Source organism: Branchiostoma lanceolatum, chromosome 12, assembly GCF_035083965.1.
Source record: "Branchiostoma lanceolatum isolate klBraLanc5 chromosome 12, klBraLanc5.hap2, whole genome shotgun sequence".
In the NCBI taxonomy this organism is placed as follows: Eukaryota; Metazoa; Chordata; class Leptocardii; order Amphioxiformes; family Branchiostomatidae; genus Branchiostoma; species Branchiostoma lanceolatum.
This window is the reverse complement of record NC_089733.1, coordinates 10,538,774-10,554,061: the sequence shown is the minus strand read 5'-3', so window position 1 is coordinate 10,554,061 and position 15,288 is coordinate 10,538,774. Positions and strand designations below refer to the sequence as shown.

The 15,288-nt window shown below is 40.4% G+C and overlaps 1 protein-coding gene and 1 long non-coding RNA gene across 5 annotated transcripts in view; one reads left to right on the top strand and one right to left on the bottom strand.

Moving 5' to 3' along the window:
- LOC136445565 (N-chimaerin-like) overlaps positions 1 to 15,288 on the top strand; it is a 38,335-nt gene that overhangs the window by 19,393 nt on the left and 3,654 nt on the right. For all 4 annotated transcript variants that reach the window (XM_066443638.1, XM_066443640.1, XM_066443639.1 and 1 more), the window contains 8 exons: positions 1,789 to 1,820; positions 4,032 to 4,145; positions 4,480 to 4,795; positions 6,621 to 6,695; positions 8,019 to 8,103; positions 8,511 to 8,690; positions 9,017 to 9,094; positions 9,321 to 9,458. In XM_066443638.1, the coding sequence (XP_066299735.1) occupies positions 1,789 to 1,820; positions 4,032 to 4,145; positions 4,480 to 4,795; positions 6,621 to 6,695; positions 8,019 to 8,103; positions 8,511 to 8,690; positions 9,017 to 9,094; positions 9,321 to 9,458 (1,018 nt within the window). The remainder of the gene's footprint in view (positions 1 to 1,788; positions 1,821 to 4,031; positions 4,146 to 4,479; positions 4,796 to 6,620; positions 6,696 to 8,018; positions 8,104 to 8,510; positions 8,691 to 9,016; positions 9,095 to 9,320; positions 9,459 to 15,288) is intronic.
- Positions 8,906 to 13,179, bottom strand: LOC136445568 (uncharacterized). The gene is made up of 2 exons (XR_010757418.1): positions 13,106 to 13,179; positions 8,906 to 12,891 (listed from the first exon to the last, which is right to left on the bottom strand). It is a non-coding gene; the product is annotated as an uncharacterized lncRNA (long non-coding RNA).

Sequence of the window (15,288 nt, the reverse complement as noted above, 5' to 3'; positions counted from 1 at the left end):
TCCTCAAAATATGATAATTTCTTCCTTGGGTGACCAACAGACTGGAGTGAGAAAAAAATCAATATTATTCTTGAAATGAAAATGTATATCTCCAATCATAATTTCTTGATTTGTTTTCTTCATCAAGCAAATTAAGAAACAGTGACAGCAAAAACATACCATCCTTCTTTAGTACGTAATTAAAGTAATCAGCTGGACAGAAGAGTCCTCACGCTATGATATGGTGGTCATGGGAGGATGAAGATAAAGCGGCTGGGTCAGTTGCCGGGCGTCGCTGCCCTGCACGACTACCATGCCATTACGTTATTACCTGTTAATGCAAGCAATACGTCAATGTTAGCTTGGTTTTCTCAATAGCATCCTCTGGAGAGCCAAAGAAACAAGATTGCCATTAGGAAACAAACTTTGGTTTATGCATGGAGGGCAATGTCTGGAGACCTCTCATATATTGAGAATGTAGGAAAAACAAAGTTGGCCTTAAGATTATTTTGTGTAATTCTCACAAATGAAACCTAAGGGATGGAAACGAGAATTGAACGACGTACAGTCAATTCTAGTTTATAGTATATGTTATTCTTGCACTTGAATTTAAAAGGAGATCATAATGATTTCATTTGATACTTGATATATCATAGATACAATGTACTAGTAATGCCATCTACTTTGTACAAGTATAACTTCTTGATTAATTATCAGCCAGTGCCTCTCTACAGGTAGCAACATTACGTTATTAGCTGCTAATGCAGGTCATTCATCAGTGTTTACGCCTACACAAAGTGACCAAAAAAATCACATTTATATGGCCTCCAGGTCAGCTCACTCTAGTGTAATGCCAAGATGTAATACATGTCTCTTGTTTGGGCACCTTTTAAACCTCTCAATTAAAAGGTATGAATTTAAAACAAATAATTATCATAGAGTGTAACATCAAGTAGAAGTTGTACAAACAACGCTACCATGATCTTGCTTGATTTTGGGATGCATGTCTATAGTATACGCTTAGTTCCCAGACTTTTCCATATTGAGTTTTCAAGAAGATCAATGAAAAATTTAGGTACACTTTTCGGACCTTGCCAGGCTGTCAAAGAATGGGGAGAAATTCAATAATCTGTCAAATATCTCAGCCTTACCAAATGCTTTCAAAGTAGAGGCAACATCAATATAAATGCAATTTGTAGTTCTCAGACAATTTTTTGGGTAAAACTTTAGCAAGAAGGCATTTATTCATTTATTCATAGAAACAAACGACTGAAAGGAGAACTGGTGTATATTCTACTTGATAACTCTGTTCACTCCCTGAAACTGTGTGTACCAAAGTACAGACTTTCCCCCCAGTCTGTTTTCATGTTGATTTTCAAATCTAACCTCATTTTTAGAAAGTCTGAGAACCAGGAAATTTAATTGATGTTGCCTCAGAGTTTGTAAAATGCAGGTCAACTTGTACATTGGATGGATCTTGACAGCTCAGCGAAAGTTGAAGCGCCTTAGATTCGCAAAAAGGATACTTGGACGAACTCCAAATAGAAAGTGCTTTTCCCTTAATACATGTGGGAGGCATCTAGAGGCCTTCTAATCCAGACAAACAACCTCCCTTAAAATGGTTTGACAAGATAGTACTGACAAAATAGTCAGATACAAATTGATGTACAAGCTATCGATAAGTAAATTCTGAGTTCCATGCATGAAGGCTGTGGCCATATTTGGGTCTGAATTGTTCACACTAGCATCATTAGGCTTAAAACTGCCATAACATGTTGTGGTGTAACCATTCTTTTTTTGCAATTACAGGTGGAAAACAGACCAAAATACTATGGAAGAGAGTAAGTTGTCTTGAAATTATGTATTGTGGCAAGAATCAACTTTTGTATAATTATGTAACACACTTCACTATATGTAGAGTATATAATCATTATTGTATTGTTTTGAGATTATGTGTGTGTGTATGTGTGTGTGTGTGTGTATGCGTGTGTGTGTGTGCATGTGTTCCTGTGATTCCCAAAATGAATACTATGCATCCCTAGTGCTGCTGCTAAAGGCCCCCTCTCACTGGGCTCCGGCACTGCGGCGGCACTGCCACGGCAGATTTTTACGGCACCGTCGCGTTTCTTTCACCAATTTTCATTTGCACTCTCACTGACGTGCGGCGCATTTGCGTTTGAAGCCCAGATGAGCAAGTTATTGTTCGACAATCGTATATGGTACAATATATGGCACTAAATCAACAATACTGCAAGGCTAACCTATCCTTCAATTATAAGTACAAAACATTATCGATAACAGTGTATGAATTACAATAAAGCCATGTATGGATTATTTTTTCCCTCGCTTTTAGGATGAAGTATAATGAAATTGACCTATGTAGGTGGTATAGGAGTTGGACATGACAACCATACATTGGACATGTCGTTCTGTGTACCAGATAGGGTGAAGTTTGTCTTAGTAGTAATACTTTGTAACAGCGCATCTGTCTCTTTGCCATAAGTGGGACAGGCCATGGCCATTACAAATTGAAATTTATCTTCAATATTTTCATTACATATGGGACACAATCTGTGAGTGCCTTGTGTGTTGTGGTGTCGATTCTTTTCAACTTCTAGACAACGTGCGCTGATTCTCAGTGTAGTTATGCTTATTGGTTTATTATGATTTGATGTGATATATTTTACCTACCAAAGTGATTTTTGATTTTATAATATGTGTGGAGTTTACTAATATTTCCCTCCAGCCAGGGAGAAACGTGAGTTTCACACTTTCTTTAAATGTATATCCAAAATGGTTGGTATTAACGTTAACTGCGGGGCTAAGCCAAACATGTCTACATAGTATGTCCTGAACGTGAGTAGCCCAGTCATTTTCTTCTTCGAATGATGAAAAGCGTCGTATGTTTTTTTTTGATAATCCTGTTATTAGGTATATTATTTAATCTTAGCGAGAGTATCTAATCAACTATGTTTGACTATCAACGATCAATAGGAATTCTTCTCATTCACCCCTTATGGCGAAACATTGAGTAAAATTTGCGATACAGTGCCTGACCGGTATATCAAGTTCAGTTTATCACTGTATTTCTTGAATGGCACAAGAGCAGGGCGAGTGCATGTAGACAAGTGGTCTGATTCCTTTCCTGAGCGACTAGTCTATCAACTTCCGTACTGGAATAAATGTACAATGCAGAGATCTAATTTTCAGTGGGATTAAGAAATATCCCAATGAAAATATCAGAGGATCTACAGCTACAATCCTCAACCTCACTACAATGCAGTAAATTAGGTTTAACCAAACTCTTAAACAGATCAATAGCTAGGGAAATGGACCGATTGCAGTTTGATGGTAGTGCTTTCAATTAATCAGAAATCGCAGTGCTGTCAATGGATCAAAATACAATGCAAAATGATTAAAAAATGCATCAAAAATTGATTTCAAGTGATAAAAGGATTTTCACTTATGACACTTGGTGCAACAAAGGTAGCATGTCATAGAATATACGTATAACCTTGAAACTGACATATCACTTTTACACAATAGCGCGCGCGGTGAGCTCCCGGTAAGCTCCCGGCGAGCGCGCGGCACTTTGCCACTTGCGTTTTTTTTCAAATTTTGAAAAAAATCGCCATTTCAACCGGCACGCTGGCGGTGTGGACCGGCACTGGTACGGCACTGAGACGTCACTAGCACGGTACGCTGAGGTCTGTGCACGGCACTGCGGCGGTAGCCATTTCCACGCTACCGCACGTTACCGCCACAGTACCGCAGCCCAATGAGAGGGGGCCTTAAGGGGTTTGCCATCCCTGGAGTCTGCCATCTCTGTATAGCAGTGCCATAGGATGATATATATGTTTCAAGCAGTATGCATGGGTAAGGGGGGAATACCATCCGTAATTGTGTTCTATGTTGAACAGGTTAAAGCAGTATGGGTAAGGGGGTGAAGTCCACCATCCCTGAATATATGTGTATTGTCCAGATTAAATGCAGTATGGGTAAGGGGGTGAAGTCTGCCATCTCTGATGATGATCGTGTGCTGTGTTGCCCAGGTTCCATGGGATGATCTCTCGTGAGGAGACGGATCGGTTGCTAGGCGACGTGGAGGGGAGTTACCTCATCAGGGAGAGTCAGCGCCAGCCTGGCAGCTATACTCTGGCTATAAGGTACGGTTTATATCAGGATCTTTATCATATGACTGACAGTTATAGACTGTTTGTAAGATGTGGATTTCATGTATATCTGTATACAAAATGTAGATACTCAAACTTGCTATCAGGTCTGTACTCTGTGTAGCTATAATGTACGGTTATACACTTAAGATTTTATTGAAAATCATTGGGCTCATCTTGAGCAAATCATCAAAAAGAGTAAACTTTTTGTATAATGTACCAAAAGAAATGTAAAAGAGTCCAGGATTTTCAATAAAATCTAAAACCTGGTAGCAGATCTACAGATTTATTTCTTACATCACACGTCTTCTTCTCTTCTCATGTTCAGGTTTGGAGGGACCACCAAAAATTTCCGGCTGTACTACGACGGGAAACACTTCGTCGCAGACAAGCGTTTCGACACGATACAGAACCTGGTCGCAGACGGCCTCATCACCATGTACATCGAGGCCAAGGCGGAGGAATACATCAAGCGGATGACGGGGGAGCCGATCTACGAGCCGTGCGGCTATCTGTCGCTACGGAAGAGAACGTCGCGTGTGGTGACGACCTTCTCCAGAACTGTAACCACGGCAACTATAGACGAGGTTGACAACTTCTCTTCCATTTCTTCGTCGACGTCGCAAAGTTCCGACAACTCTTCGGTAAGTTTGCTTTGTTTTTTTGGTACTTTAACAGCTTGGAATTTGTAGTTCTTTGGCATACATGCTCTGGTGCAGGTAATATGCAAAATTACATGCACCATGATAAATCATAACTGCACCTTTCTGCTGGAAAGTAGCCTTCTGGATAAGCTGAAAGCTGTTTGAAACCATTTCAATATTACAGCATTTCTTGACAGGTGGTAACAAATAGTTCGGAAAGCAAAACTTTGCATACACTTGCTGTAAATTATTTTTGTAGGAGGAGGAGGGAAAGGGACATTTCTGCAGTGTTCTCAGTTCACCATTGAAATAATTCCATACAAAATACATTTAGCGGTTTAATGATTTCATGGTAAGAAGTCATTGGAAAAAATAGTGAAAATAAAACCAATGCTAACATTTCCAGATTAACAGTGAGTACATGAGCGATGTCCCTATAGTAGCACCCTCCCAGTTGAGCTCCTATTTTATTAGTTGGCAACTGGGGATTGGCAATTTGTTCAAGTCCTGAGGTCAGGACATCTCGGTTGAGGCTGCACTGTCTTTTGGAAGGGACTTAAAATGGGGGTCCCGTGTTTGAGGGGGTGCCTGAGCACATTGATTAAAGGAGAAGGGCTAACAACCCCTCCCTGTAAAATATACCCTGCTACAGAAACACTTGCTGCCCTATGTGCCACCAGGCACAATAAGGGTGAACGAACGAACAAACCCAGTACATGGGCCAGTGCTTTTATTTTGATTACTTTCAGTTCAAATTGATCATGACCTTGTAAAAGGAAAGCCGTACCGGATGTACAATGCAGCGCAGACGTTATTGCCGATACTGTCTGACAGGCCATTTAGGGGCGCAGGAATGAAAATCAATTTACGCTTCCTGAGTCTGACCTTCTGATTAATGAAGTCTGACCTTTTGGGGGGACCTTGGCATAAAAGGCAATAACAGAGATGTACATGCACATGTAAGGGCCAGCTGGTAGGACACACAAGCTGGGTCGTACATTCTAGATTTAAACAACAAGTTGAGGGTTCGAATGCCAGGTTGTGGTTAATGCTGGGTGCATGGTCCTTTTGTGTTTGAACGTATTTCTGTACCAAAACATTAGACTTTGAGTTTGAATCCCATCTTGTGGTCCATTTGTATTGGAACCTGCTTTTGGATCAGAAGGTTAGGGGTTCAAATCCTGATTGCTTGCTGTAACTCACACATCCTTGTCTTAGCGACCCTACTGCTGGATCAGATAGTTGAGGGTTTGAGTCTCAAGTTGTGGTAAATGTAACTTGTATTGAATATGAAAATGCCAGTAGCTTAAATTCTTGTTGAAATATGGCTATTGGAAATTCATTCAATCAATCAATCAATAACCTTTGTATAAGCTTGACAACCGTATCAGTTATAGCCACTTTTCATATTGGTCAAGGTATACTGACATGCTAGAAAGTAGAATGCATATAAAGTATGATTTTAAAACTACACTGTCAAAACTGACCAAGAAGACCACTAAGAAGACTGGTAAACCTTGTCTATGTGGACAGGTAGTCATATAGACAGTAATCTTTATGCTTGTGTCAATGGAAAAATTATGTAGAGGTGGTCACAGGTTTGACCGGTAATCGATGTGTTTCTTATGCTGAGGTGGACATGTACTTGTACATGTTTGACTGTATTCACAAAAACACCTTTTAGTTTGACTTGATAGGTGGTTGAAGTTTATCTAGCATCGTTGCAAATGTAACCATTAAGTGTAACCCATAGACTAGTGTGCTTTCTTAATGATGTAGAGATTCTGCAAATTAACACCACTCTTCTCCCACCTTTACCTGGCAGCTGGATCTAGCTCTCTCACCCAGCAAGAGAGCGAGCATTCAAGCGTCTTCTTACGAAAAACCTCATAACTTTAAGGTACGCTCCTTAGCAGTGCGCTCTTTTATTATTAATGTTGCCTATATAGTATACAGCTGTAAAAGCTATAATTACTGTGTAAATATTTAATGTTGTACTGATGACTCCTCTAAAAAGAGTCACCTCATTTTCTGCTGCACAGTAAAAGGAATCATAACTTTGTGCTCCTGACATATATTCAGTACTAAGGAAAGCAAATATAATATGACTTTATTTATACACAAAGAATACAGGGACTTTGACTTGGCAATCTAGATCACAACAGATGAATACTAAAAACACCAGGAAACATTACAATATTGTGATGTAAATGTAGGGTTTAACATGTTTGAGTTTCTGTGCATTTCTAAGGTATTGATTGCCTTATTAGTAAATTAGTAGGATTTTTACATGTCAACTTGTCAAAACACAAACACACAAGCATCAGGGATATGGTGTTGCAGATACCAATCATGTGTAACAACAGAAATACAAAAAAAGGTGACATCCAGTACTGTGGATGGCTAGTGTATAACAGCACAAACATAGAGTTCAGCACAAAGGACAGACATCTAAAACATCTAGAATGCAAGCCTTAGGGTAACATTTACTACTGAAGATCACTAACATAAGCAACCACAAGGGTGATGTTCAGCACCAAGGACAGTTCTGCAAGACATTTGTACCAGGGTTGTGTGTACTTAGGAAGGACTAGGGGCAAAAACTTTTTTTTCTCCATTTTATGTTACATGGGATGGCAAGCATGTAACAACTCACAATGGTCACATTCAGTACCAAGGACAGATAATTTTACAACACAAACACATAGCAGGATTATATCCAAAACTGCTGATGCCAAACATGTGATTAGTACAGAATGATACAATACAAAGGATCACATTCAGTGTATAGTATTTGATGGCAATGGTACACAAGGTGACATTCAGTACCAAGGACAGCTATATTGTGCACACAGTGTAAAATATATACGTGTACATGTATGTAGGTAGGGACCTCTTTATTGAATAGCTTCAATCAGCATTAAGAGTTGAATAAGAATGGTTTTGATGTGACTGGTCGTTTGGTGTGATATACATTTTAGTCAGCCACCCTGCGTGCCTGGAAATCTGGTGTGTTATGCTGAATGTCAGTTATAGGGGTTGATGAATTTTGATTCAGACATCAACACATGATACACAAATGTAACTGCTATGTCAAACACCCCCTAATCTTGCCCATTGATATCATGGTACAGGTTATGCTGAAACAAGAACAATTTTCAAACCATGTGTGTAATACATGTATGTTATTGGCTTAAATCTTCCTACACCCCCCTCCCCCCAGGTGAACACGTTCCGAGGTCCCCACTGGTGTGAGTACTGCGCCAACTTCATGTGGGGACTGGTGGCACAGGGTGTCAAATGTGCAGGTAAGAACAGCCATCCTTTTTTTCTGTAGTTGATTTGCATTTCACTGAAAGAAAGCCTGTTTCACACTGCATCAACCACCACTCCAGTGAACCTGAACAATGTATAATAGTCTGTATGTGCTTCAAGACTTATGTTTTGATTAGGGGAAGAACAATATAGCTTTTTCAGAAAGCAGTCACACCATCATACAATGTAGGATGACACAAAGGACTGTCAACAAGGATGCACGACTACCTTTCCTGTCACAATACAGCTAGATTTCGTACAACACATCTGCACATGCACCATGATGGTCTTGATAAATGCCCTCATGATCAATTTGCTGTCGTAAACCTACATTTGTATCATATGAACACTGATTTTGATACTTTCATTGTACATTCCCCTCCACACCCCCCCCCCCCAGATTGTGGTCTAGCAACCCATAAGCAGTGTTCCAAGGTGGTGCCCAACGACTGCCAGCCACACATGAAGTACATCAAGAAAGTTTACGGCATCGACCTGACAACCATCGTCAAGGCCCACAACACGACACGACCTGTCGTCGTGGACAACTGTGTGCAGGAGATCGAGAGAAGAAAAGATGGTAAAATAAAGATGTTAGAGAGTCACAGATTTAAGAAGGACAAAGATGTCTTTAAACATCTATCAGTAGAGAGAAGAAAGTATGTTGAGATTGTTGAGAGTGTTTAAGAAATTCAAGAGAGTGGAAGAAGTAGGCAGACAGGTTTGATGGTCTGAGCTTTACATGATTTTGGATTCAAGCTTAGTCTGTCAATGGATCAATGAGGGCACCTAGTGTATGAAATCCAAACTGCAACTGAAATTTATTCAACATTTAAATGTACAATTATACTGATGGACAATTTTGTTTATTGAATGCATTCATTAAACTCTGCTTTTGTATTCCAGGTTTGCTGTCAGAAGGTCTCTACAGAGTTTCTGGCTTTAATGATGACATAGAAGAAGTCAAACTATCTTTTGACAAAGGTAGGTGTCATATAGACAGTTGTAAATAGAAAAGTCTCAATACTTATTAATAAGTTTATCTTGAATTCTTCTCTCAGATATAGTACAATACATGAATCATGTATAACATCTGAGTCAGTCTAAGACTCAAATATGTCATGATCAGTGAGAACATCTAGCAGAATGGTTTGAAATTACAATTGATTCTACTTCATAACTACTAGTATCAAATCCCTTCTTTTTCCAGATGGAGCTCAGGCCGACATCTCAGAGTCAGCATACGAGGACATCAACACGATAGCGGGGGCGCTGAAGCTCTACTTCCGCATGTTACCCATTCCACTCATCACCTTCGATGTCTACCCAAAATTTATAGAGGCAGCCAGTAAGTTTGTTTGCTTTTACATTTCTTATGTGTTTTGTTGTTCAACTTCGTTTGGAAGGAAACATTGACCTATTTGTACTGCGTGTGCCAATTTTCTGCACACATTTTCAGTTAATTTGGTTACAATGTTTGATAAATCAGGCATTTGTGATGATACGCCATGCAGAAATGCTAGTGGCTAACAATGGAGTGAATGGGAACCAGTTTGGGATTTTGGGATTCTGTGCACTTGACAGAATTCTAGAAGTTTGTGGTAATCCGTTGTGCAATCTATTGGCTTCTACTGTATGTACCAAAATAACCTGTTGGCTCATACCCAAAGCTGTTAAGTGTTTATGTAATATCAGAATATGCTGTACTTGGACCATTGTTACCCCTGTGCATCTCAAGTGATTGTTCGTTGTACTTGATTGCTTTTCTGTAATCACCCAGTTCATACCAAGCTAACCTCAAGTTGCTGTGTTATGAGGATGTGCAATATTCTGTCCAAAGATACTCCCACACATTTGTAGAGACTGTTGAAGATAGCTGTTAGCTTTCTCTTGATCGCCAAGATAATGCCAGACTATACTTAGCTTACTGAGTGAGGAGACAATGTCAGGATGTGCTTTATTCTGAGCATAGATACTCATGGACATCTGCAGTGCCTGTTCATGGTAGCTGAGTGCTTTTCTGTTATCACAAAGATGGTGCCAGACATTTCCCAGGCAGTTAAGTGACATGACAATGTCCGTATGTGCTGTACTCTTACCATAGACACTCCTGTACATCTGCAGTGACTGTTCATGGTAGCTGATTGCTTTCCTGTGATGACCCAGAGAACTCAAGGCATCACCCAGTGAACTAAGTGATGTAGCAATATCAGCATGGTTTGCACAATGCCCAAAGATGTGCTTTCTTGTTTTAAGTACCTGTTCATGGATGCTAATTGCTTTACTGTAGTCACCCAAATGACGCCAGGCCTCCCCCAGATTGTAAAGTATTCTGGCAGCGTCAGGATGTACTTTACCCTGAGTACATGTCGTTTTATACATCTTCAGTGCCTGTTCATAATAACTGATAGCTTTGCGATGATCACCTAGCTCTCCAATGGCTTTCCCAATGTTATTGAGTGACAAGGCAATGTCAGGATGAGCTGTACTCTGACCATAGATGTGCTTACTTGTATGCAGTGACAGTTCATAATAGCTGATTGCTTTTCTGAAATAACCCAGACAGCGCCAGGCCATCCCCAGGTTTCTGAGTGATGTTGCTATCCCTGGATGTGCTGTACTGTAACCATACATACTTCTGCGCATCTGTAGTGCCTGTTCTAGGTAGTTTCTGGCATTTTCAAAATTGCCTAAGTCTTTCCATGTCACCCCAAGATTGTTGAGTGAGCTGGCAATGTCAGGATGTGCTATACTCTTACCATAGATACTCCTGTACATCTGAAGTGACTGTTCAAGATAGCCGATTGCTTTTCTAGGATCACCAAAGGCACACCAGGCCCCCCCAAGCAGATTGAGGACGCTTGCGATGTCAGCATGTGCTGTACGATGACCATAGATAGTCACATATATCTTCATTGCCCCTTCAAGGCAATTGATGGATTTGTTGTAGTCACCCAGATGGAAGTAATTTGCTCCCAGTCTCCTGAATAACATGGCAATGTTTGGATCTGTTAGACCTTGAGCTTGGATACTTGTCAACAACAGTGACTTTTCAAGGTAGCCGACTGCTGATTGATGATCACTCATTCTGCTCAAAGAAGCGGCAAGACCGTTGAACAGCATAATTTTCTCTGTGTAACTCCCACCATCTTCCTTTAGAGCTTCCTGGTAGTAGCTGATAGCAAGGCTATATTTGCAAAGTATAAAGTACATCCTTGCTTTAGTAATGGCTGAATTTGCATACAAATCTGGGACTGACTGTAAGGCTAATTTTCGTTTGTACCATTCTGAAAAGAAATATTTAAGAGGGACTGCTGTATAATAGTATCTGAAAAGCTGTCTTTCATTTGGTGAATAGAAAATCTGTTTCAGTGCATTAGATTTTGTTTGTCCTTCATCATTTGTCTGTAAGGATGATTTCTTTCCATGCAGTGCTGTTTCAATTGAAGCCAACATTGACATGTTTTCCTTTTGTCCGCCATTTCCAATGTAGGTTCTGAGCCTGAGTTCTGCTGAGATGCTGGTAAGCACTGTCAGGTGGTGTGCGTTGTTGGGACTGATCACTTGTTGTTTTTCCATTTCTTCTATTGTCTGCCAAACTGTGGTAGGTATGATGCCTGAAGACAGTGCCAAGCAGTCCACTGCTACAGCTGGGAAGCGATAGAGTTCTTTCTTTACATCAACTAGCCTTTCTGTAACTGTATCATTACTTAATAAGCTTTCAGTGTTTTCCTTCAGTGTCTCTTGTGCCAGTTGTTGAGCCATTTTACCTCCATCAGCTTGTAGTATTTTCACTGTGATGTCCATGTATATGTCAATCAAATCCTGTTCCCCTGATATCAGGCACGGGTTTCTCAAAATAGTGGCAAGGTGATATCCTTCCTTCAGGTATAGTGTGACATCATTTTGCAGTAACGAAACCATGTTTTCTGGGGTGCAGATGAGTTCACTGGGTAGCTTGTTCTTAGTTCCCTGTCTGCCCAGTGGAGTCTTACTTGCCTTTGGCATGGAGCCATCGAATGCAAACCCACGTGGTGTAACAGAGTCATAGTACCAGTTATCAATGGGATCCTTGGAGTATAAGTCATTGAGAGATTTTATTCCCAGTACTGGGAGAATGGTTTCTCCCAGGTTGACTACCTTGAGGTATAGATAGTGGGTAAAGTTGCGGAAATACTCAAGGCATTCTTTACTTTCTTCTTCTACCAAGATGGCAAACTCCAAGTCTGAGTATGGAGTTACCAGTCCTGTGGCCTGTGAACCCAAACCTATCAGGGCATACTTACATGGAGGGGGACCCATTAACCCAATACACTCTTCTACAAGCAGGCTGATGAACTCCTTCCTTTGTTGTGCAATTTTCTCAAACAACTGCCTGACAGCCTGAGCTCGTTTTGCCTCTATCTCCTTGACACATGGGTCGTCCTCATCATGTACATAGGGATCCAGTTGCTGGTCAATGGTTTCCATCTCCAGCTTGATCTGGTCCCGCATCTCCTTCAGCTGTTTCTTGTGTTCTTTTGTTTTGTCTACTTCTAGTAAGTTCATCTTAGATTGAATGTCTAAGATATGTTTGAGAAATGACTTTTCTACTTTCCTAATAGCTGTTTCTATGTTACCATTGAGGACTTGATCCTCTGACCTGGCTATCGCTGCATTGTAGAGTGCTGCTGCTTTGACAAAGTCTCCCCCATCTCCTGTCTGCTGACCTCGCTTACTGTAGACATCCCCCAACTTGCACAGGGGCTCCACCTCTCTCTGGTACTGCTGGGCTGTGGAATCTAAGGAGAAACAGCTTTCAGATGAGATGTTGGCCAACAAGTCTATCATTGTGGTAAAACTTTGTAAAAATTGTACCAATAACAACCAGCCAGGTACATGTACATTATGGGAGTCCAACATTTCTGGCATATGGTAGTGACTGTAATCTTATGATGACTCAGTTTGTCAGCATGAATTTTTCTTTCAAAATGACAAAGTGAACTTTTTTCTTACCTCTTACATGCACTGTTTTTAGTGCGGCTGCAAAGTGATGTTCAGCTGAGTCCAGGTCTGCCATGCTTGTAAGCTGTTGATTTAAAAAAAAAATTCATTTTTTTGTTACAGTCTCAACCATTATTAGTCACTAGTAGTGCATTAGTTAGTACATTAGTTAGCACAAGAATTAGTAGGTTAGTTTTAAAATGTCACTACTGATTCATGACTCCAAATTGAATGCAATGATACTGGTAGACAAATGCACCAAAAATTTGATTCATTATCAGAAGGAACTTCTTATGGAGACCCAAAAATCTAATCATGATGAATAATTATGATGCATGTTATCTAATATGACGATTTGAACAACTGCTCCAAATTGCTGTTGCAAAGACACAGTGACAGAGTGCAACAGAATTAAATAGTGGAACTTTTGTACATTGTATCAATCAATAAGATTCATTGATCTTAAGAGTGGCCAAAGGTTTTTTGGTAGGTGGAAAATGTCAATAAGAATTTCCACATCGATATCCAAATTATCCTACTAGTAACTAAAATATGTCCTCACCCTCCTCACTGCTTCCCTGATGTTCTCCATGTACAAGACACGATGTTCTAGTGTCTTTTTTGTCTCAGGGTCCTCACATCTCGTCAGGGCCTTGTTGTACATGGCGGCTGCCTTGGAGAACTGGGACACATTAGAGGTTGTCTTGCCTCTCTCCAGGTTGAAATCGCCAAGAGATTTTAGGATCTCAAGCTCCAAGACAACATTCTCCTGTGCAATAGCAGTCACCAACATTTCTGTATAACTCTGTTCGTTGGATTTTTCAACCCCCCTGTCCAATTTGTCACAAACTTCTGCTACCCGTAAGACATTACTGTCAGCAGTGCCCCGGTGGTCTGGCGACGACCACTGGTATTGTGGAGTGTGCCCCTGCAGCAGTTGTCTGCAAAGCGTTGAGTGTTCAAGTTCATCTTGAAGCGTTTGTCCCATGTCTGGATCTGTGCAGTGCCGTAGGGCAGCAGCATACAGGGCAGCAGCCTTGTCAAACTCAGCTAAATCCTTACACAGCTTGCCTCTGTGAAGATGTAGGTCTCCAAGACTTTTTAGGACTTCTACCTCTAAGATGTTATTCATACAAACAATGGCTTCTCTAAGTGTGTGCACTAACAGAACTTCTTGGTCGTCTCGACTTTTGAGGTACAACTGGAAGTGCACAAACTTCTTTGCTAGGCTGGCCATATTGATGCCAATCAGTTTATAAATCAGTTTGTTTTTCACAACTTGTGTTCTTGTTTTTCTAGTTTCACTATAACTTTCTCTTATTGTGATTGTGGTTACACAGTTACGGTGACATTTTACTTTGGAGCAACTTGATATTTAGATGCAAGCGCCATTTAAAATTTACTGATGCTGTGGAAAGAAACAAGATTGCATTGTAAGCATGGATGGAGAAGGGGGCCAGAAGCTGGCATATACATGTACATTGTAGGTGGTCATCGATAAGTCATTATCAACATTTTTGCATACCCTACCTTCTGTTAGTATGTTTGACAGTAAGTGATGCACTTTGACATAATTTGTGTGTGTGTGTGTGTGTGTGTGTGTGTGTGTGTGTGTGTGTGTATTGTGTAAAATTTCCAATTTTGATTAAGGTCTAAACCTTATAGGGGTTGTCTAAGATGTGTTCTAGCCTGATTAAGTAAACTACTGGTGCTTATCAAGCGGTCCTCCCACTCATCAGCCCATATTAGAATACAATGTATTGACAATCATGTTGTAGTTTTTATTGCACTCACACACGTTAGTTTGGCTAAAAATGTCTGTGCCTTAGTTGATACATGCATGTCTAAAACGCACGGTGATATCAAGTGTCAACAAACCACAGTAGCCCTAAGGCTTGTAAACTATCTCGAATGTATGAGTCTAAGTCTAAATCTCACCTTAAAAATTGATGTCTGAGACTCCACAGCTGTGAACCTGCCTGGGTAGAGACTTGCTTGTTTTCCCCTTTACCAAGCAGAACTTCTGGGTTTCCTCTCTGATCTGACTGGTGAAAAATTTGGTGCGCAACTGTCGGTACTTTCCGTTGAGTCACATGTTGATTATTGATTTTTATATGGCCATTGTTCTAGCCTGATATGATTGTGTGCCCATCTAAATCTCACCTGGATGTCTAAAATACAATTGACTCAACTAC